This window comes from Balearica regulorum, chromosome 11 (assembly GCF_011004875.1).
Source record: "Balearica regulorum gibbericeps isolate bBalReg1 chromosome 11, bBalReg1.pri, whole genome shotgun sequence".
NCBI classification, from domain to species: domain Eukaryota; kingdom Metazoa; phylum Chordata; class Aves; order Gruiformes; family Gruidae; genus Balearica; species Balearica regulorum.
The window spans coordinates 2,737,675-2,761,483 of record NC_046194.1 but is presented as its reverse complement, the minus strand read 5'-3'; the positions used below and the strand labels follow the sequence as shown (position 1 = coordinate 2,761,483).

General features: G+C 35.8%; 1 protein-coding gene across 1 annotated transcript in view; it reads left to right on the top strand.

The window, feature by feature from the left end:
- RPS6KA6 (ribosomal protein S6 kinase A6) overlaps positions 1-23,809 on the top strand; it is a 38,332-nt gene that overhangs the window by 5,731 nt on the left and 8,792 nt on the right. The window contains exons 2-15 of the mRNA XM_075763056.1: positions 3,998-4,057; positions 7,631-7,747; positions 11,369-11,450; positions 12,295-12,375; positions 12,813-12,892; positions 15,648-15,754; positions 16,029-16,066; positions 17,626-17,768; positions 18,598-18,668; positions 19,908-19,996; positions 20,442-20,506; positions 22,499-22,601; positions 22,987-23,111; positions 23,402-23,527. Coding sequence (XP_075619171.1) covers positions 3,998-4,057; positions 7,631-7,747; positions 11,369-11,450; positions 12,295-12,375; positions 12,813-12,892; positions 15,648-15,754; positions 16,029-16,066; positions 17,626-17,768; positions 18,598-18,668; positions 19,908-19,996; positions 20,442-20,506; positions 22,499-22,601; positions 22,987-23,111; positions 23,402-23,527 — 1,287 coding nt within the window. The remainder of the gene's footprint in view (positions 1-3,997; positions 4,058-7,630; positions 7,748-11,368; positions 11,451-12,294; positions 12,376-12,812; positions 12,893-15,647; positions 15,755-16,028; positions 16,067-17,625; positions 17,769-18,597; positions 18,669-19,907; positions 19,997-20,441; positions 20,507-22,498; positions 22,602-22,986; positions 23,112-23,401; positions 23,528-23,809) is intronic.

Genomic DNA, 23,809 nt, shown 5'->3' with positions numbered 1-23,809 from the left:
ATTGAGAGGTGTAGGTCTGGTGACTGTAGCTGCAGTAACTTAGCAAATTAAGCACAGTGAAGGAGGAACTGTGGAGGATGCGGAAGCTTTTGTTGATCCTTATGTAGAATTTTACCTGTTTGAAACCCGGCAAGATTGTATGTGAGTGGTGATGAATAACTCTTTCTACTTCTAATAATACTATGACTATAAAATTCCCAGTTCTGTTTTTTTTCCTGTAAATTTTTTAATTCTGTTTGAATGCCTAAATGAAGACATGTAAAAACAGGGCAGAATGAACCAGCTTTACGTCATCTTCTTGTTTTCCACGTACTTAGGCATTTTTGCTGATCACGTCTAGCTGCTTTCAGCCAAAACCTATAGGTCCGCCAAACCATAACGCATGTATCATGTAAACTGTTAAAAACATCTTTAATATGCGAGGGGGAAGATGGTTCTAATCTTTGGTAATACTGGGATTCCTCTGTTCTGCTGTAATTATCAGAGGAAAACCATGTGCAAGAGTAGTTAATCCTTTTACCAGCCCACAAAAGCCCTTTGGATGTTCTCCCAAGGTAATAGGGTATAGTCCCAGCCGGTCATGGGATCCAACGCAGCTATTTAAATCAGAAGGCAGATTGTGCCGCGTTACCTCGGAGGCAGTTTGGCATCGGAGGCTCGGGTCTGTTAGCCTGCACCTCTGGAAAAGTAAGTTTCTTATCTGCCAGATTGTCTGACCTTAACATCATTCTCATCTCTTTTTATGTAGTGGTTTTGGTTATTTTTATACTGACCAACAGTAAACTTTCTCTAATTTTAAATATTTTTTGTTTGGAAAGTATTGACACTGTTTGCCTAAAAGTCTGAGTTTAGTTTGTGTCTTAAAGTTAGTATCTAAAACGTTCGGGTATTTGCAAGAGTTTAGCAGTACTGAACACTAAAATGATTCAAGGATGAAAGAATCTCCCTCAGAATAATGGTACTCGCTTCCTTTCGCCTGTTCTCTTATAGGGATATGTGCTTTCTGATGTTCAATAGTAAATGAAATTTGTGCTTTCATAGATATTTAGTAAGTAATAACTTAGAGGTTAAAATAGTTCTGTTCTTTATATGTTTGTATATAAATATTAATTATTAAATCACTAAAAGGGGACACAGTTGGCTGTGGAAGCAGAATTCTGTATTGCAATTTTTCTTTTTTGCCTAATGCAAGAGACAGTGACAACTTCTAGTTACTAAAACTTGGCCACTGTAAGTAACTGTACAGAACAGAAATGATTTGATTTTTGTCATTGAATTTTTTAACTGAATAACAACAAACTACTAGTTCTTTAAAACCAGGCTTCAGAACAAATAAGACAAAAGTGTAGTCGTGTATATTGGGCAATAAAAGTAGATTCATGCACTTGAACATAAAATTCTTTGGACTAAAAATTGGCAAGCATCCCAGTCTTTATAGTTACAGGGAGACTGGACAGGGGAAAAAACAACCCATGAGCAACAATGAAGGGGAAAAGTGTATGATAGGAAACTGTTAATTAAGATGACATTTGATTACCTGCCATAAAAATCCAATAACTTACTGTTTGAGATTTGCCAGAAAACTGAAAGTATGCCTACGTGGCGTGCTCAGGAACTATGTAGATCAAATAACATGCTGATTTTTGGTTCAAAACGTCATTCCAGCAGTGACAGCTTTCTGTATCTGATTGCCTGGAGTTAAGCTACTGTTTTTAGTGTATCTGCAGTTCTGTGGCTGGTAGTATTCGTTTCAGAGCTTAAATTTAAGTAACAAAGCTTGAAAAATGTTAACCATATTGAAAGAAAAGGTGAAATGCATGCTGCAATTTAAAGTCCACAGGTGAAGAATTGTTTCATTTCTGAGCACCTGGAGTGGAAACCCACTTTCTTACTAGGTCCGAGTAAGTTTTTTGGACAACTTCGATGGACCTTGTATTAATTTATACTTGAATGTAATCTAGTGATACTGTGAAAAGAAATCATGTGGCAGTGAATCATCTGAAATGAGGTTGGAGTTCATATCTGGTCTGAACTCTGGTATTATTTCTTGATGTATTCAATTAATTCATATGATAACAAGTATAGCGGGTGCCCCATCCCTCTCAATATCTAATTTGGAAAAAATATTATGCAAAACAGAAATAGGTTAGGTAGGAAATTAGTAGCTTTGGTTTCTGTAGCATATGTGAGATTTCTGAATCCAGGGTAATAGGTTAGTGATTTTTTGGCCTTGAGAAATTAGGGTGGCAATGCATGATATATACGCATGATGTACATGTGTTGAATATGCCAGCACTGGGTTAAACTGATGGTTTGTTGTTAATGTGAAGAGTGTGTGTGTGTTAATTGTGGTTAAAATAAACAGAAACTTAGAGAAGAGTGAAAGTAACCAAAGCTTCATGCTACCCTACTTCATAGTTGTTTTTCTTTCCAGTGAGGATATAGTCCAAAACCAAGTGCTGGTATCTTGATACAAGAGTTGGAGATTTAATTTTCTCAAAATCATTAATTTAGGACTGAGGTCTTAAAAGCTCTGCTTGATTTCGAGAGTCCTAGAAGAAGCAGTGGAAGTGTTTGAGTTTGCTTAGACAACACAGTCGTGGTAGTATAAACCTGTCCCTTCAGCCCTACCTGTTTGTTGAGTTTTCTGGTTTGTTTTTATAGAGGCATGGTCTACATGGCACTTCAAGATTCTTTGTAGTCCTGTGGTTTACCAGTTCACATACCGATTATCATACCATATTGTGGTATCTTAGGCATGTATTTTAGATAAATTCAGAAGTACAAGAAAAAAATGTCATTACTTGGTCTAAGAACTTAATTGCTTCAACTTCTGTTTTCAGGAAAAAAGTAGTTTGAGTTTCCTTATGTTATTTTTAGTTAGTATTTTGTTGTGTGAGATCTAAGCCACATGAAGGTAGTGATGCTGAACAATTAACATACAAATAAATTAGCAATTATCATTAGCGAAATCCATAATTGGCTTCACCCACTTTGTCAGGTATTTCCAGCTTTTAATTAATGCTTTGCATGTTGAAACAGGGCATGTCCTTTATATTTGGGGTTGGGATTTTTTTTCTGTTTCAGTTGTTAACAAACAATGCCATGCTTTTTACTTAAGGAGAACCTAAACTAAATAACTTTATCTAGAAATTAAACCCTTTTTACTGTGACTGTGGGCTTGGTATCTTTGCTGTTTGAAGTGTGTGAAGGGGAGTAGGCAAACACTAGCAAATATTGTGCTCACTTCTGAGCATGTCATGTATTTGCTTCTGTCTAAATGCGTATCATACTTTTTTGCCTCTTAAAGGTGTTGGTTTTGAAAATGATCCACAAATATTTTAATATACAGATCTACAGTTTCTAAAGTACTTCATTAAAGTTTGAGTATTCTATTTGCTAGATATTTAAATAACTTAATGCAAGCAAATTTTTAGAGGAATCTTATTTTTTAAGGAAATAGATAGTTATTTTTGTGCATGAGAATTGTGGTATGTATTTTCTGTTCTACCCGCTCTTGCACCACTTCTTGCCCCCAAAGACTTCAAATCACTTTAAAATCTTTTCTCTTTAAACTGCAAATAAATTTTCAGCATCAGATTTTAGGTTTTTGAAAAGCACCCACAACATAAATTTTGTGCGTAATGGAAGAATTTTACATTAGTGTCATCCTGTCTGCATGGTATCTGTAGCTTTTAAAGAAGGAATTTTAGATTAATTCTAATTAAATAACACTATGAAATGGCATTTACAAAGGGATATGCTAAATGATACATAAGGGAGATGCTAAATATAACTACTAAGTAGTAGCATTTGTTTGAAACTACAGTTTTAAATTAGAGCAACAAGAACACCAGTTTTCATTTGTGTGCTCTGAAATGTAAATTGGTCAAATTATGAGCTCTGCTTATTTGAAATTGTTAGGTCCTAATGTTGTTTTTGTTTTGTTTTCTGTTTTTTCTTTCCCTTCTACATTCCCCTTCCATCCCCTCTCCAGCTAAATGGCCTTAAAATGGCAGACGAGCCTATGGAAGAAGGTGAACCATATTCCTACCACGTAAGTATATTTGATAGATGGTCAATTTAGACATTCATTAGCATGATTTCCTTTTGAAGCAAAATTTATGCGTTCCCTGCTCTGTAATAACTTTTGAACCTATTGTTTTATTTGACCAGATCTGAAGAGGCTGTAAGTCTCAAAGACAATTTTGAAAATTAGTACCTGGGTAGGGGCTGTGCCTTGTTTGGGAAAGTTTGCCACGTGAGGCAGTGCTGTATGGAAAACAGATTCTGTGTGCTGGAGAGAGCATTTACAGAGCCCTCAACCTCAGAAAATGCTCAGTCCAACCTTGAACCTTTTATACACAGGGTGCTTAATGTTGCTTTTATTACACTGTCATCTGTTCTTCCTTTGTATTTTTTAATGTAGTTGCTGTACGTTCATCTAGAAGGTACTTAAATCCTGCTATTTTAGAACAGAATTAATTTTTACACCAGTATGTTAATTTGACTTTTATGTAGATGTATCCCAGATAAACCCTGTTGAGCATGACTTTTGTCCAGTGCCATGGTGATGTGGTTATTTAGGAGATGCTGAAGGTCAGCGTTGTGTATGCTGGCTAAATTTTGGGCTAAACTTCAGGCTGATTCTCTTATGTGGTGAAATGCCTGACTTTGCATGGCAAAATCGACCGTCACTTTTCAACACACCCATCCATGTATTTTTGAACAGGATCACGGAAGGAAGGTATCAAGTAGGTCTTACTGCCAGCTGTAACCACTGCTTTGCATATTGCAATAATGACTTTTAGTGATTTGGAGAATAAACTCTTGGGGGTAGAAATGTGGTGCTTGGATGCTTCCTGGTGTGGAGCAAGTAAATAAAGAGTCAGTGTCAGGGTCATCTTACACGTAGCAAGGAAAGATGTGCAATGGGTTGTCTCAATCTTTCACTGTACTTGAACCAGAAGGATGTTGCTGAGCTCGTTTGTTAGGTGCTTGGAGCTACATACCAGTCAAGCTGTAACAAAGCAAGATGGCACAAAGCCATAACTGATGGCAGCATTTCTTTCTGTGCTTTGTCTTCTGTTGAACCTGCTGGGAATAGTTACCTCTTGCACAAGGCAACTTGGTGGGAGCTGGTACCTGAGTCTTGAAATAGATTTGCTGCTCGAGCAGCAGAGCACAAAAATCAGATAACCAAATTTGCAGTTCGTGGAGGCCAAACTAGAAATGAAAATCAAACTGGCTTATATATCTGTTCAACTCTTTACCTGCTCATTTCTTGTTGGTGGTCTTTTTATACTTCAGTATGCCAATTTTTAGTACTTTAATGGTAGTTTAGTAGGTGAAATTATATAGACATCTTTTATGAAAGTAAACACTTTATAAAAAAAAAAACTCATTTCCTACATCTCAAGTTATTCTTTATTTGCATGGAGACGTTTGCAAATGGAAAACATTTTTCCTCTCAGTTCACACTTAGAAATACTCTGTCAGTCTCCGCAGCAACCACCTGTGATGTCACAGGCTAATGACTCAAGGTGGGTTATAAACAGAAGAGCACATGAACTTGTAAAGATCTTTTCTCATGCAAAGGTTCACAGTGTTAAGGAACACAAATTAGGATGTTCAAGAAAAAAGGCTTCTAAATAGAGTATTTACATATTTCATAGAAAGAACTGGCCATTAAGTCTGTTGTACAATTTGGTGTGTAACTGGAGGAATCACTCCTTTGATCTGTCGTCAGATGACTTGAAATGCTAGTGTTCTTCCCTGCCTTAAATTCCAGGTTTGTGTTTAAAAAATAACTAAAAAAGTGAAGAGATGTGCGCATCTTTCATACAAACATGTGTATGCATAGTCATCAAGATGGATGGATGAAGTGAAGTTGGGATGTATACGCTGTATCATCAGTTTATGTCAGCTGGGTTTTTTGTGAACAAAGGGAAATAAAGTAGCTTAGAGTGTGAATTAAATAATTAACTTTGTATCCAGCAATGCCTTGTGTTAATACCTACTTTTGCAAGGGAGGCGGGTGGAACAAACAGGCCTTTTCCAGAAAGAGTATGAAGCAAGAGATGTAGGAGAAGGGAAAGGACTTGTGCAACAGCAGCTGGACTACAGTTTGTGAACATGCTGAGATGTTAGTTTGAATTCTTTCTGTCCCCTTCTGGTCAAACAAAGCAATTAAGGCATAGACAGTTAATGCACTGTGGTGGTTGCCTCCCCTTTTATTTTTTTCATTATTGCAGTAAGTACATACACATTTAGATGATCAGATTTCTACCCTGAATTTCTGTGTAACCACACAGAGAATTTTGTCTAGATACTTATAATCAGTGTTATCAGACTTGATACAGAAGTTTTAATGCATGGTCTTAGGTAGCAAGACTTTCTGTAGTCAGCCTGACTATAGAATGATGTTCTTTCCTAAAACCAACTCTTTTGTCAAGTGATCGGGTCTTTTTCTGGTGGTGTTCATACCTATGATTGAGGGAGAGCAATGCACTGTAGGTTGGTAAGGTGTTTTTCTGCACTCTGCTAAGAGAAGCTTTCAAGATGAAGACCTAAAGGGGGGATAGGAGGACAGTTAATAATCATTTGGATACACTAAAAGCAAAACAATGCAAATCAGATCAGATTTGCTGTTGTGGTTGGGTTGTATTTGCTGTGTACAAGAAATTAATTGGTATTTTTGATAGGGCTTGAGGGTTGCTGCTCCTTTTCTACGTGCAAGCTGAAGTTGCTGTTGTAGCCCTAGCACGTAGTTGGTAGCTTCAAGGGTGCTTATTTTGTCACCTCACTCGTTTTGGCTCACAGAAACTTCTCTTACACCATAAAAGCTGCAATACTTAATCTGATTTGTTTTCATCTTGGATGTTTGTCTTTTCACAATAGTAGCTGCTGGGCCCTGCTTTAGGTAAAGATGAGAGTAACAGGAAAAAGTCAACAGAACACTAAATCTTTTACCTACCTCAGAATTACCGTGGCTTTCTTGAAGGAGATCTCCACGCAGGATGGTCTTTCCATGAGCTCTGTGCCCCAGAGCTGTGTTTCCTTTGTTGGATGCAGGAATTTGCAGAGTTCTTAAGATGACTCATACCTTATTTATGCTCTTCAAATGATGCATATTCCTTTAGCTACAACCGGATGACCATATTTATTATTTGCTGCTGTGAAAAGCAATAATTACCTAAAATGATGCAATTCAATTTAGCTTTCATTAAGACTATTTCAGGAAAAGGAAAGATGAGAAGAGTAATCCCTGGGAGAACTAAAGGCTGCTAAAACAGAAGTGAAGCACAGAAGGATCGTCTCGGCCTTGGTTTAAAAAAATCTATGTATTCCTTTCATGGTAGAAAATCCATCTTTGCTGTAGTTGTAATAGTTGTGACAAAAGGGAATGAACATTCTTTGAGAATGTTACTTTAATTGAGAAATTTTAGATGCATTTATTTAAGAAAGGATGGATGGGAAAACTCTTCATTTGAACATCTTTCTTCTATGCCTTATTAGAATTCCAAATATTTTATTAAAAAAAAGAGCAGGCATTTACATGCACTTCTAATAAAAGTTGCTTAATTCAGATCTGTTCATTGTTGTATTTTTGTTTGCTATGAAATAATAGGATGAAGGAAGTGTGAAAGAAATTCCTATTACACACCATGTGAAAGAAGGATGTGAGAAAGCGGATCCAGCACAGTTTGAACTACTTAAGGTTCTTGGACAGGGGTCATTTGGAAAGGTAAGAGAACAAACTTTGCCTTCATCCGATGTCCACTTTGAACCTGCTTTGTCATAATAATGTTTTACTTCCCTTATTTCTATAATACTACAAGGTTAGGTATAAACCTAACAAATCTGAGTAGAGGTAGATATGCGTGTGGAAATTGCCCTGTTTTGGAGGAAGTTATCCATCCTGTTTTGCAGTTGGTTAGTGTGGGGTTTGGGTTTACTATGATAGCCTTTCTGACTTTGCGTTTTTTAGAGGAAAAGTAATGTCTTTCACCATAGATCTGTCCAAAAAGTCAGCCTGGGAGGGGGGTTAGCTCAAATACATTTTTGGGTAAGAAAGGCAATGCTGTAGCAGAGTTGCTGGGAATGTTTGAAAAGTTATTGACAAATTTCATCTTTTTCTAATCTCGATCTGGTGTCAAGGGAGCACTGTTTATAGCAGGACACCATATCATATCAGAGAGGGAACAGCCTAGGTCCCTAGGAAGAAGGGTCAGTCAGTAGCAAATTTTAGGTGGTCTGCAGTGGAAAGTTACGGTTTGCTTTAACTTGAGGGACACGTTTGTGATTCATCTGGACTGGCATCTGCAGCTTCCTGGGAACAATGGCACCAAGAGCAAGGGATTTTACCAGTTGGGTTGTAGCGTTAGGGGTGGGTTTTGTGTAACAGCTCTGGTGTTGTCCAGCTCTTTCAACTGCCTTAGGCTTGATTGCAGCATCTAGTGAGGAATCAGAACAAACAGTATCTGTGTTCTATATAGGCTGTCTCACATCTTCTGTAGCTTAGGTTGATGCTTGGGGGGCCCCAGCAGTGTAATAGAGATTGATGGACCCTTCTGGAGGAGATCATGATTTATCTTTTAAAGATGGTACTTGACATGCTGTGAATGTTTGGCTTTTTTCAATATATGAAATCTGTATTGATGTAGATACAGAAGAATGATTGTGGTAGCTTGGAACTTGAACCAAAGTAACAATAAAGCAAATAACCTGGGAAATGTATTTTGAATTTTTTATTTTGCTGTATTTGTCCAGTGATCTACAGCTAAAAGACACTAAGTGAACAATTATTCAAATGGCGAATAGAGAAGTATGGCAATTTTTTTGTTACAGTCATTTCTTTGTAATGTGCCACATTGCAGAAATGAAATTAAAAATCACGTCACAGTCACTAGTTTGAAACACATTAATTGCAATATTAATCCTAGTGTATAAGATGTTAGTTTAATTTTTTAAAACCTGTCTCTTAAACTGGATCTTTCGCAACACACAAAATAGACAATCAGCTTAACTTGTATGTTTCCATTTTCCTGTTCTTCGGCTGGTTTTGCCTGTCTCATGGCAGGAACAAACCTCTGCATAGAGTTGTATGAGCGGGGGGCAAATTAGACATTAGGAAGGCATTCTGTGAATAAGTGATAGTTTAGAAAATAGACTTTAAAATATTTCTTAATGTTTTATGGCTTAAGAAACATTTCTTTATCTGGTCGTGTTAGTTGCCAATTCCCTCATACGCTTCTTGTCTTCAGAGGCTAAAAGGCTCCGTGCATTTATTACTCCTGACTTGAGATGTCTCAAGCTATCGTAGAATTCAGCACATCTGGTACAGGCATCTTAGCCTGGACTCAGACTGATTCTTACTTCAGGCTTTGGTAGTGTAAGGAGTGCTCTGGCTCAGATAACACCGGCTTGGTGAGATGTCTGTTTAGAGTTTTTGAAACGTGGCGGTACTTGGTTCAGGAACCAGCTTTAAGGATTTAAGGTGACTGTCGCGCATCTGAGCGGAGCTCTTTTTATCTAATATTTGTTGCTTTCTATTGAAAAGAGAAAACAAACAACAAAGATCAATGGCTGTTACCTTCATGGTGTTTGTTTTCTCTCTCCAGTTCATGCTTCGCAAGGGTCTCCCTTTGGCTTTAGCAAACACAAGGTTTGTTTGCTCTGGCCTGGTGTACTACTACAGCCCATCCTCTACCTGGCTTTTTTGACATCTGTGCAGGATTTAACACTGCTTCACAGAAATAAAGGGTTAAACCTCATGTCTGTTACTGAATTTCCTTCTTCAGCCTTTGATAACCTTCTAAGGCTTCAGCACCCCATCTGCTGAAGACAATCTTCGATTCCCTTAGGTGAATCACCTTGTGCAACACGTGCCCATCTTGATTTTGCTTTACAATTGAACAGCTGGAGACTTTGAGTAGTTTTCAGTGGCAGCTATTTTGATCCTTATTAGCTAGAATTTGTAACTTGTACGTAAATTCCTTACGTTCTCACAAGCTGCTAGTTATCAAGCACTAAAATATTTGTACATGCTTACTAATATTTCACTTCTATAATTGTAAGTGTATTAATCTACAGGTGTTTTCTTATTTGCCGATGTTTGAATTAACTCCCTTTACTATTTGACCATCAACATCACATAATAGGAGAGCAGTGCTGTAGGCTGATCATTGGGCTAAACTTAAACAAAACAAAAAGCTCGATAACCTTGAAACATGATGACATTTTTCTTCTAACCAGAGCTTAAAATAAAAACAACCCCTCTCCCTAACTCTGTACAGTCTAGTCAGTGACAGCATATGTATTTCTGGTTCTAGAATGGAAAAGTTGACAAGTTTTTGGGTTTTTTTTAATAATTTCTAAATAGTAATTTCTAACACAGTATATATGTAAATAAATCTTCTGTTAATGAAAATCTGATTAAAGTAAGATCAGAGAGGCAATTTTGAGTAGCTCTTGGCATTCTCTTGAGTTGTACGTTTTATTTCTTTACAGTACAAACATTCCTCATAACTAATAATTGCTGTTATAAGAACAACGACTTGGAAGCAGAGCACATACCAAACAATTTTGTAAATGGAAAGACCTAGTAGTTAGAATATTATTCAGTAGAGGTACATGTATTTGTACTGCATTATTCTATGTAATATTATGCTTTTCTTACTGTCATGTTATATACTATCTATCTTTAAAACTCCTCTGGAAAGATGAGAGTAGAAAAACCTGTTGGAGTTGCTATTCCAGACGGAAAGGTTGCTTTGATCTTAAATGGTGTGAGGCTTCCTTGCTTTCCTCTCTGCACTCTTGCAGAATTCATTAATATAGCTTCTTGCATATTTGAGACTTGGGTTTTAAACCTTAAAAACCTCTTAGGAGGTCGCAGCCCAGGCAGAACTGTCATTCTCCAGGAAAGCAATATAAAGAAACACGTTTCTGTAAGTACTTGTTTGATAAGTACTTTTTTAAACAGCTTGCTATAGGTTACGACCAATCTGAATACTTCAGAGAGCTTGGTGGTGCTTGTACCTCTAATCTGATTAAGGGAATGCAATTTTGCCCTTCCTTTAAAGATATGCACTTAGAAAAGAATACTGAGAGCTGTCTGAAGTTAATAGGAGGTTTATGATAGTTGCTTATTCGATTACTAAGCTTCCTTAGACAGAAAGACTTACTGTGAATATTTGGCATCTTTTCATTCTTCAGAGTTTTTGAGGAATGGGATGGGACTAGGGACATGCTATCTCCTTGTCTGTATTAATGAAGTTAAAAGTAAAGACCTAGTAATGGGTTTTAGTCAGGCTTACGTAAAATATTTTTAGCGCTAATTTAAAATTGGTGTTTATGTTACCAGGTTTTCCTCGTACGGAAAATAATTGGTCCTGATGCTGGACAACTTTATGCAATGAAAGTATTGAAAAAAGCTTCTTTAAAAGGTAAGTTTGGCTTTTGAATTTAGAAAATAGTTTTCAGTGCACCTGGATCTCTTAAATGAGTCTTGTAAATACTTCTTTTTAAAACCTTTTTTTAATCTTAAATATTTTTTCAGTGAGTTCATAACTTTTTTCTCTGACAGTAGCTTTTTTTTCTAGAGTAACTTGTAAGTTCATGTTTAAGAATTATTTTAAATCTGGCCAGATAGCTTTAATTATGTGGTTAAAAAGTACTCTTTCAAAGTTTAAAATTGCATTATTTAATTCTGTTTAGTCATTATATCAAAACAAGATAATTTCATAAACAGTTTTTCCTTTTGTCTTTTGTTAAGTTAGAACTCTACTGTGGTTAAAATTAAAATTAAGCCATTCCCTCTTGTTAGAGGTGCCATAGCCAGCTAACTTACTGGTTTGGCTTTCAGAATTCACTTTAATGGGCGCAACTTCACTGTGTGTAAATAGGGACTCTTACTAGTTAAAGAAGAAAAAGTAATCTTAAAAGACAGAAAATAGATATTCAATACAGATGGCTAATTCAGAGATTGAAGTTAGCCAGGAAATGTAGATGTGAGCTCTTTTTCTTGGAAGTTACATGATTTATCACAAAATATTGGGATGTGTTGGAAAAAATTGAAGACAATAAGGAAGCTGGGGCAGGTAAGAAACAAAAGAGAGTTTTGCTGTCTGAAAGTGTGTGTTTTGGGGGAGACTGAAAAATTAAGAACAAATAAGATAACAACTTATTTCTTCAGACAGCAAAGACTTTCCATATCCTAATTTCTGCTCCATTTGTGTTATACCAAATACATTTGTTTCATACTAGTCTGTTTTTCTTTTTTTTCCTCAGTTCGGGATAGAGTTCGTACAAAAATGGAGAGAGATATATTAGTAGAAGTAAATCATCCATTTATCGTCAAACTGCACTATGGTTGGTATTTTTTTGCTACATTTTCTTTCATTACTTGAAGACATTGCTGATCTTGTTCTTCTCAGTTTTGTGTCCATTTTAGTATCCGATTCAGTTCTAGCAACTTTCAGTCACAGGGCAAAAAAAGAAGTGTTAAATACACATGTATATATAAAAGTTTTAGGTTAAGTCCTCTTGAAATTAAAGATTTGGAGAATTCTTACAAGTTCTGCAGAGATTTTTTACTTTTCATTGAGTAAACCCAAAACTCAAGACTGTCTTCTGTGAAGAAGCAAGTAATCATTCAATAAATTACCTCATGTGCTGTTGAATTATTTCAGTTCCATAACAAAAGTATTGCCTTTCACTGAAATTTCCAAGTTGTAAAAGCATTCAGATCTGTTTTGTAGATCATCTTTGTCACACAACTATTGATACTCTTTTTTATTTTTTTTAAGCCTTTCAGACTGAAGGGAAGCTATATTTAATATTGGATTTTCTCAGGGGAGGAGATGTATTCACGCGATTATCCAAAGAGGTAAGTACCTAAAATTTTATCTCCACTCTGTGTTAGACAAGGGGTTATTTTTGTTAGTACAGAATTGTCTTCTATAATTGTTTCCCCCATATTTTTGTCATGGTCAAATTTTTAATAACTTAGTTGGGTTTCCCTGATATATTCTAGAATATATTCTGTAACCTTAAGAAACATGAGTGTGTATTGATTAGTAGCTGAAATTTTAATTTGCTATCTGCAAAGTACAGTTCTTCTGTCTAAAAATGTTTTGTTGCTTGGAAACCTAACTGGATTAAATTAAGATTTAGCAATAAAGAAAGGGGATGTATAGTTCTTGTGCTCATAGTCAGCTTAGGTGCTCCTGGATGCCTGCATCTATAAGAGGTTTCTGCTGCATTGTAAAATTTCATAGTGCTGTAATACAAATCCTAATGCTTAATCTCACAAAGTGTGAACGTTGAGTATTTTTGAGACCACTCTCCTTCATCTGACATTGGAACTTTAATTTTTCATTTCTGTTTTTGTATTTTTTAAGTATTATGAACATGTTTATAAGACTTTTATTTTCTTTCTGCAAACCTTTCATAAAGATCTAAATTTTTAATGGCAGTTTCTCAACAACTTCACAGTAAGAGAGCTTTTTAGTGTTTTCAGCAGTCTAAATACATTTATGTTGCTAATGCATGGGAAAAGCCACTTAAATGAGAAAACTGGGTATCTGGCTGATTTTTCATGACATAAAGGGGGTGCTTGTATTGCTAGTATGTAAGGCCACGAGCTAGATTTTTTTTCCCATATTATTGTAAAAAATAAAGCTTTACTTTAGGAACAGACAAAAGAGAAGGAAGAATTTAAAGATGGTTTTGTTTTCTTTTTTATAAAAAGCTGACTTTGGTAAAACAGTGATTGTATCTAAGAATTGAGCTCAAAATTAATTAACCTTGAGGCTGAAATGGAGGTTAAAAGCTTAAACAGACTGACTTGTAAAGGGTTATTGGAACAGTAGGTAGGAAAGAGGTCAATCTCTGCTTTGATATAGGATGTCTAATTATAGAGGAAATTCTGGTCTAGCAGGAAGAACTATTCTTTTGCACTAACACAGCTGGGATTACTGAGTAGGCAACATTCTTAAATAAGGGATGCAAGTCCATCCATAATAATACTAGCTAGGTGGTTGAAAGAGGTATGTATTCCCTTTGGGAATAAAGAAGTAATAATTGTCAAGTTCTCTTACTGTTAAGTCTCTACATGTTTTTTTGGAAGACTTCAGTTACCTTCTATGATGGCTTTTAAACTCTTACTGTCTCTATGGATAGAAAAAAATCAGACCTTTTTATTTTCTGATGGGAAGACAAAGTGTTTTCAAAAGTATACAAAGTAAAATGTTTGGTAGAACAAAGACAGTGGACAATACACATGAGGGTAAATTCCCCGTGGCATTTCATACTTTCCACACGAGGATTATTTTAAATTAATTGAGTTTAGTATGAGGTTATTAAAACGCCTTTGTTGGTGTTTAAATTCTAATGTGGGTATGAGAGTTTCAACTGTGGAAGTGAAATGAGTATATAATGAAGTTTTCATTGGTAACATTTAATGAAGTTGACTTGCATCATGTTTAATTTGACACAAAGTTTTAAATGAAATTATTATTGGGAGATTGTAGATTACCATTTAGCATGATTGTATTGAGAGATGCATTTTAGCTCCTCCAAGGAGTAATGATATCCAAAGTTTACTCTTTCTCTTTTGGATATAAAAGAAAACTGGTGTCAACATTGGTCTTTAAAAAAAAAAATCAAGGTGAAACTTTGTGTAGCGTAAACAGCTTTATTGCTCATACAATGTTAATGCCTATCATTGTGGAAATTAGGAATATTTCTGTTGCCAGATTACGTATGTACAATTTAAAGTACAGATCAGTGTACTACTAAATCAGTAAGCCCAGTTACCTTAATGTAAGTCTTGTTAGCCATCTGCTGTGCAGTTGAGATGGCTGTTCTCCTTCTTCCTGGTGTCTTCAACAAATAAGGGAATAGTTCCCTTAAACTTCAAATTCAGTTCCCGTAGTTTAAAGATTACTAACTTCCCCAGGAGTTTGTAGAATGTGACAAGAGCCAAAGCAGATATGATTCTGGTATATGAAATTAGAAGCAACCTGTTGAGTGTTTAGGATAAAATACATCTCTCAAATACTTTGTGCAATGTCAGTCAGTTTTTCAGTATCTCACTAGGGTTCTTCAAATTTATTTTCCTAAGAAGAGCAGAGTAGGTTCTTCAGCTCCCACTGTAGACTTCCACGTCATTGTTATTTTCACCACAGTGTTTTATTTTGCACACTTTTTTCCTAAATGTTTTCTACTTTTCTTTTCTAAATGTTGTTAATATAAACTCACAGAGTCAGTCACCCAATACAGGAATCACGTACTAAATTTTATGATGCAGTGGAAAACAGTCTGTATAGGATTGTGGCAGAAGGAGTGCTGGTGGTGAACACCAAATATAACAATTAAATTTATTGCTTTAAGTTAGCTAATGCTTTGCAGTAACTGCTGCTGATGTTTTTATTGGAGTATTGCAGGTAGTTCTTTTGTATGCTTGATGACTAGCCTATATTAGTATATCATTTCTGTTAGGTGAATTCATGAATTATGAGTTCATAAAGTACTCCTAAAATTTATTTTGAAATTTAGGTAGACAGGACTATTTTTTTTTAGATTGCAGTTTTAAAAACTGAAGACAAGATCAGAAGGTAAATCTATACAGTTCTTATTAGGTTATGTTTACAGAGGAAGATGTGAAATTCTACCTCGCAGAACTGGCCCTTGCTTTGGATCACCTTCACAGCTTGGGAATTGTATACAGGGACCTGAAGCCAGAAAAGTAAAGTAAAATGTATTTTACCACTATTACGTGTATTTTACTTGTTGCTTTGCATTTTCCACTATAGTGATGTAAAAAATTAAAAATATTTTTCTTAAACTATGTAAACAAATATAAAATGTTAAAAACACAGCTCTGATGTTTAAATGAAATAATATTGGCTTGTTAAATTAATGATAGAAGTTAGAGATCGAAATTGTTAATCATTGTTTTAAATGTTATATGTAAACATTCCTCTTTATGTGTATTGGTGAATGTGAATTTTAATTTTCAGCATTTTGCTTGATGAAGCAGGACATATCAAGTTAACAGGTAGGTAACACTTATTAGTATAGCACTTTCTGAACATATTGCTGTATAAGCTCTTAGTTATAAGCCTAAAATATGTGTAGTGATGGCTGGAGTGTGTGTAATCCAGTACTTAGCTGTTTAGAAAATTTTTTATTGGGCAGACTTACATAATAAATCTGTATCCCTTCCCTATATAATGATTCTTTGTATAGCATTAAGTACTTTTATTGAAGTATTTTAGACAGCCAAATGTAGTTGAAAACACAAAACCAGAGATTGAATGTGGTTTTTAAAGGAACTTTAGTTCAGGTGGTGGTGTGTTAGTAACTAAAACGATCTGCTATTCAGGTTAGAAAGTGAGCTGTATCAAGATTTACTGTGAAATGCCTTTTAACTGAAGATCAAGAGGTTATAGACCCAGGCTAAGGTTGATGACTGTGAGACTTTTAAAAGGGAACAGAGGTGCTTTTGGTGTAAAAAATTTTAGTGTGCAATAAGACTTCTGAAATATTACTCCTTTTTTTTGTTTGTTTCTGGATTATCGCTTTTAAATGCATATAAAATTGCAGAAAAATGTTCTACGAGGAACAATTAAAAGATACATATTGTGGGAAATTATATATACAAAAGATTGTGACTATTTAAAAATCAAATCACTATAAGTTTCTGAAAGCTTTAAATTACATTTAAGTTGATGCTTACGTATTATGAATTCGTATTATGTATTTTGATCTATAGATATTGCTGTTGGATTCCAAGAGAAAATTAATTTTTTTGAACTCTCAAAGACTTGGTGGAATAATGATGATGGAAATCATGTTTATAAAATGAATCATTTTTAAAATTCTACATGATAATTTCAATTCAATTCAATCCAAAATTCTCACTTCCCTCTGAAACTGGAAAGAATAATTGATGGGATTATTGATTAGCAACCATTTTCCCTTGGGGAAAAAAGGGAACCTTGCGAGCCTTGTCTTGAGAGTTGGGCTAATGTCAAGGACTTCTGTATTCAATGGCATTGTTCAAACTGGGAGGGGGGGAAGTATTCTGGGAATAAAGTCAGCAGATATGCAAGACTCTACTGAACTCGAGTCAGGTTGCAGAACCATGTTGTCTTATGTAACTACAATATTTTTAGTCTGACTTTATTTATTCATCATTCAGTAATACTAGACCATGCAGACTGTGTTCTCTTTAAAACTCATTTTTACTTCTATCCATGTTTTTGTGTTAATAAAGCAGGCAGTAAACAGAGAAAAGCAGAACTTTTATCTTAAGGCTCTAAATGTGTAACGTTTACAATACTGAGTTATTTTGAGTAGTAACATTGATGGCTGATCATCAGTTTAGTATGACTTATGATTTTGGTGGTATGAGTAAACTAAATGCCTGCAGTATCTCTAGATGTCTGCAGTTTCTTGTTTTGTGAAGAGCTAGGATAATCACGTAATATTCCTGAAAACAAACAAACTAAAGTTGTCAACGCTCTGATTTTGAAATGTCATATACAATATTGCTTTTTTTCTTTTTTCCTAAAGTTCTTTACTGGCTATATTCTTGTAATGCTGTTGTTGTAGACTTTGGACTCAGCAAAGAATCAGTAGATCAAGAGAAGAAGGCCTATTCTTTCTGTGGTACTGTAGAATACATGGCACCTGAAGTAGTAAACAGGCGAGGGCACAACCAGAGTGCTGACTGGTGGTCCTTTGGTGTTCTCATGGTACTGTATGCTTCGTTGCTTACCTTGCCTAAGGTCACAAATGCACGGCGTATGTCTAAAGTGAAATGTGAAATAGTCTAATGTGAAATAATGTGTTTAGAATAAGCTTGTCCAGTTCTAATTATGAATGCTTGGGTAAAGGGAAGAGAGAATTCAATGACTGAATTGCTTCTGAAATAGCAACTAATTTGAATAATATTTTTTTTCTCATCTGTTCAGCCCTATAAGTAGTACTTACAAGGAACCACAAAAATCATACGTGTAGTACATAAGTAGTTTAGAACAGTTGTAGGCACTGTGAAACTTCAGTTTGTGTATTTGTTTCTCATGATACTTGACAGTTAAAGAAAAAAACCTGAAGACTTGGTTTGATGGAATATTGCATTTTTGTAAGAGTAAGCCTGTTGAATGAATACTGAAGTGGAGTAGTGAAATAAGCCATTAACTGCTAGCGCTTGTGCCTTTGCCATGATGTGTTAGAGCATCAGGCTGAAATATGCATGTTGACGTTAAAAGTAAAGTACCGTTTTAGAATTTATTATTCTTGCCTTTTTTCAAGGTATGACAACATCTAGAACTAGGTTATGGAGGGGATTTTATTACTTTAATTAAAGTGGATGCAAAATATTCCTGCATCATCATTACGTTACACTTGCCACTGTTTTTATCATATAAACAAAATTCTAGATTTGTGAACTTTTTTGATAATCTTTTAAAAGCTCAAGTCAGTATGTTTAACGTAGTGATAGGGAAGAGTTCAGTACTTAACAATTTGTTTGAGCAGTTGGAGGAAGAAATGTTGATTTAGATTAACATTTGTTCTTTTCAGTTTGAAATGCTTACTGGTACACTACCATTTCAAGGTAAAGATCGAAATGAAACTATGAATATGATACTGAAGTAAGTATATCTTCTTACTTTTTGCAAAAAGTCAGAAAATGTAATTTTTAAACATGTTTTAACAGCTTGTTATAGCTCGTTGTGCTTGAAGAGCATTAAGGTAGAACAGGAACAAAAAAGCTAAGCCCCCCCACCGAGGTTTAGAACATGGATCATTCAAATACTGTTAAGTATCTGCAGGAATTAAAATCTTAGGCATGAACTTGTATTTTCATTGTAGGTGTATAATAAAGATAAAAACAGTATGGTGAATTAGAACAGCATTATATACCTCTCCTGTGGTTATGCTCTCTTGCTACTGTTACAGCACACCTTATTTTGTAAGCAGTAGTTAATCAGGTGTTGCTTTGTGCACGTATGTATGGAGAGTGCACTTACGTCGTCACATTTTTCGTATTAAATTACCTTGGTTACAACAGAAGCTGTCTAACAGGACAAACTGGGTAAACTGGTGATTAGTAAGTGAAGTTGTTCTTCAACTTCACTTGTTAGGCAAATATGTTCTTGTCTTTATTTGTGCTTAGCTAACAAAGAATTTCCTTTAGACCACATGCAGAGCCTTGGGCCTTTCAAGGGGGTGAGAGAGAAGCTCTCTTCTTAACAACATGGGGCAGTTTGAACTTCCCCCGAGCGTGTTTATGGTGATACTACCTGTGAAAGTGAAGGGATTACATCACTAGCCTCACTTGGGGTTCTAAGTGATACCACAGTTCTGCAGAAGAATTTCTTGCCTTAGCATAATTGTTTTCATAAAATAAGCTTGGTAAATCAGTAAGCTTTTATATAATGGTTTAGTAAACTACTACTTGAGACTCTTGCTTCAAAAGGAATATTAGCAATCACTTCAGGGGTAATACCAGTAATGTGGTATTTGGTGAGTTCTGGCGTTGATTCTGGTAGAGATATTTTGGTGATAACTTACTGGTGACTTGGAGATATCTTTGAAAATGCTTATGTATTCCTGAGAGAATTGGTTTAGTCTGTTTTAGCCTAAAGCTTGTTTTGGCGGCTTGGGTGGGGTTTGGGGGTTTTGGTGTGGTGGGTTTTTGCTTGTTTGGGATTTTTGTTTGGCTTTGAAAACCACTCCTATAATGTGAAACTTAAAAGCTGATGAGTTAAATGTGTACACACTACAAGACTTTGTACTACGTCGTTGATACATAAAATTGTCTACATAGACTTCATTGCACAATTTTTAGTAAGATACATTTCTTCCTCTTGTTCTCTGTTTTCCTTTAGAGCAAAACTTGGAATGCCTCAGTTCCTCAGCCCTGAAGCACAAAGTCTTCTGAGGATGTTGTTCAAAAGGAACCCATCAAATAGATTAGGTTGGTTCATTTATTTAGGTCTTTGAAATAAAAGTGGTTGGGTTGAGAGAAAGTAGTTGCTAGAGACTCTCAAGCTCCAGATGGTCAGTAAGATTTGGATTTAGATAACATTTCTTGTTAGGTTGGGTCATGACTTCCTGGGTTTGGCTAATAAATGATCACTTTCTTGGACTCCAGTGACTCTTAGCAGTGAGCCAAAGCTTTGACAGTGTCAGGGCAAAGAATATTGACTCTGTATTGATGAGCTCCGTGCACTCTGCCTCCCTGTGATGAGGTATACGCTACTTAATTCAGTATTTTTGCATCTTTGGAATATTTCTGCATTTACAATTCCATCAAATAACCATGTCTATACAATTTTTTTAGAAATGAACTAATTTTTAATGCAATCTTCTTCAAAGACTTTACCCAAAAGTGTTTTCAATACAGTATATTCTTTGTTCAGGGGCTGGCTCAGATGGAGTTGAAGAAATCAAGAGACATCCTTTTTTTTCTACTGTCGACTGGAATGTAAGTACAAAATTATTTGAACGATAAAGCCGGTCTTAATTTTTCTGTTTTGTAGCATTATAAGTATTTGCATCTGAATATGGCACAATAAACACCGCAGTACTGCTGACTTATGTTCTCACTTCTACTGTAATCTTACTTGGCATCTGGAGCTACAGTGTTCATGGTTTAGGGAGTATTAATTATAAATTGTGCATTTACTTTTTAAATAATTAAGAGTTGCAGCATTCTAAAGCTTAAATTGTCTGTTAGAGCATTTGTAGTTGGGAGTGGATGCTGGTGTTCCCTGAGTGCAAGAAGCCTTCTCATCAGTAAGTGTCCGTCTAGTGCTTCCGTGCAGGGCACAAAAACTCGCTGTTACTGTAATTCTCTTTGACTTCTCTCTAGTTAGCCACAGCACACTCCTATTTTATCAGTCCTGTTCCGTTCACGGTTGAAGTATTGACTCTGGTGCTCTGAGACGGTCAGAAGTCTGTGCAAGCTCATGATTGCTTGCTTAAATTTTTAACAAGCACCTTGATGTTTTTCCTGTGCAGTTCTCTAAGCTTTTGAGATGTTTCCCAGAAACATTCACAAAACTAAGGTGCTCAATGTCAAATAAATCCACTCTGAAAACACTCCTTTGCTATAATGCCTACAAAAGGACAGACACAGTAAATAAGATGTTGCTGTGCTGACAGGACTGCCTGTGATGCTAGCCAATACTGTGCCCAACTGTTTCTTTAAAGCCTGTTGTCCTTATCCTTCCCTTTATCTCTTGTATTTACTTCTGAGAAGGTGGTTTTCTAGCTGTGTTTATGCAGCATCTACCACAGAGTCCTGATTAGCAAGTAGAGTTTTCAGTAGCAGCGAAACTTCACTGTTTTATGAGTACACTTCCTAAGAAGACTGCATTACTACGGCTTGACTATCTACACTTTTTTTTTTGTAAGGGACTGACATAGAAATAAACACCAGCAAGGAACTTTGAAGGATCTGCAGTTCTAACTCTTTATTTTTTCTTTTACTTTTCTAATTTTTTTTTTATTTGACAGTGCTTTGTATTTATTTCAGTATGGTCGTGTTGATGACCACTTCAGTGTTGTGTATCATTATTGCTTTGGGATGAATTCAGATTGTTCTTCCTTGTTCATGTTTTTTTGTTTTTTTAATTGGAATATGTTGCATGTTCTTGTGCAGGAAGATTAAAGGCAAAGTAGTACAAAATATAGGTCTGAAAGGATGAGAGAAATGCCAAGAAGGTGTTCTCAGAACTTCCTGAACTTTGCACGGGGCTTTGACATCATTTGACATGAAATTTTCTCTTCCTTAACTGTAAATGGGACGTACTGCTGATTCGAGATCACTTGGGCAATGCATTTTTCTAAAGCATATTTTGTAAAGGAGGAAAAAAAGGAGGAGCCGTTGTTCTGCTTTCACTTCCTTCCCCCAACTTAGTTTAATGGATTAGGAAAAACCTGGAATAGAGCTTTGGGAATTGGCAGATCCTTGCTAAGAGGGACGTGTCTGTCACTCCTGAGAGGTCTTTGTCTGGGACTGTATTCCCTGTTTTCCCTTTGGGTGGGGTTTCAGGGTGGTGACAAAATAGCAGTGAACCAGGATGAGATGATGATAGAAGGTAAGATGCACTGCAGCTGTTCCATGTTCTTCTGAATAAACCAAACTAGTGATAAGCGGCAGCCTGCTGTTGTAGCTTGAAAAGTAAAGGTCTGGTAGATGAGGCACATTCAGAAGAATAAGGGAAAAGAGCTGTGTGTTGTTTGACTTGTTTGGTAATATTTGCCGTAGCGTTTCAAGTCAGAGGTGTGTGAAAGTAATTCAGGTTTTCCATATATATGTGTGGGTTTTTCACTTTATGTTACTCGATCTTTCAGAAAACTGTTTTAATACAACAGTAATGTTTGAGTTGCTTTTCCTTCAGCTTGGCAAAATTACAGCACCCATGGCAGTTTCATTCACTCTTAATTACATGACTTTGTCCTTCTACTTCAGAAGCTGTTCAGAAGAGAAATTCAACCTCCATTTAAACCTGCTTCTGGAAAGCCAGAAGATACCTTTTGTTTTGATCCAGAATTCACAGCAAAAACACCAAAAGGTAATTGTGCATGGTTAGAAATTGGTGAGGTTCATGGGACAAGAAGGGTCAAATTAATGTTACAACAAGCAGCTTACTAAGAGAAAAAAAGCCTGTGACAAAAAAAGGAAAGGGTGTAATAGGGTTCCAGTACTTTGAAGGAGTATGTTCTCCTCAGTGGGTTTCTATTTTTTTTTTTTTAATATTCTGCTAAACTTTGATTCACCAAAAAAAAAAAAAAGATAACAGCTGAATTATGGTTTCTAGTTATAAAGTCAAGACATGCAGTGTTTGGGGTGGAAGTGTTTAATACTAAAAGTAAACTAAATTTGATTCCAGCAGTGATTGCTTTTAGGATCGGTATTGCTAGGATTTAGCCGTGCTAATCAACTATGTATGCCACCAGATTCTCCAGGAGTCCCACCTAGTGCGAACGCACATCAGCTCTTCAAAGGATTTAGTTTTGTTGCGACTACTACTGTAGAAGACCATAAAATATCACCACTCACCAACATACTGCCAATAGTACAGGTAACACTTTATTTTTGGGGAAACTTTTTTGACATGCCCAAGATTGACCAATATTGAGTGTTTACAGTCTGTTCTGTTTTGTTGGGGAGACTATTATAAAATGCAAATTATTAAAATGCTTCCATGGGATATTTTTAAATTTTAAAAAGCGAGTTGCTATTTTTCTGGAGGCAGAATTCAAAAGAGAAAACATGAGCAAGCAGAAGAAACTTTTGCTGTTGGAAACAGTATTATGGCAAAGAATGTCTTGTTACTTTAGATGACAGCTTGTATGCATTTGTTTTTTAAAGCAACTTCATGGAAACAGCGCACAATTTACTGATGTATATGAACTGAAGGAAGATATTGGTGTTGGCTCCTACTCTGTTTGCAAGCGATGTATACACATAGCTACAAATATGGAGTTTGCTGTAAAGGTACTCTGAATAAACTTCACTGTGACAGTTCTGAAATTATTGTGTGGTAGACTTGTGGATTTAAATGCATGAATTTTCCAGTTACTGTAGCTGTTTATATACTCTGAGAAATGAAACCCAGCATTTTCTTCAGTTGTTGAAATTGTGTATTGGCTTCTTTTTGGCTTTACTTTTTGTGGGTAAAGTTATGGCCTTGAAGACCTGGCTTTGCAATTACATTCTTGAAGCCTGAAAATACTGTACGATGATGAGAACACCTGAAATAAAATAAAATCCACAAGG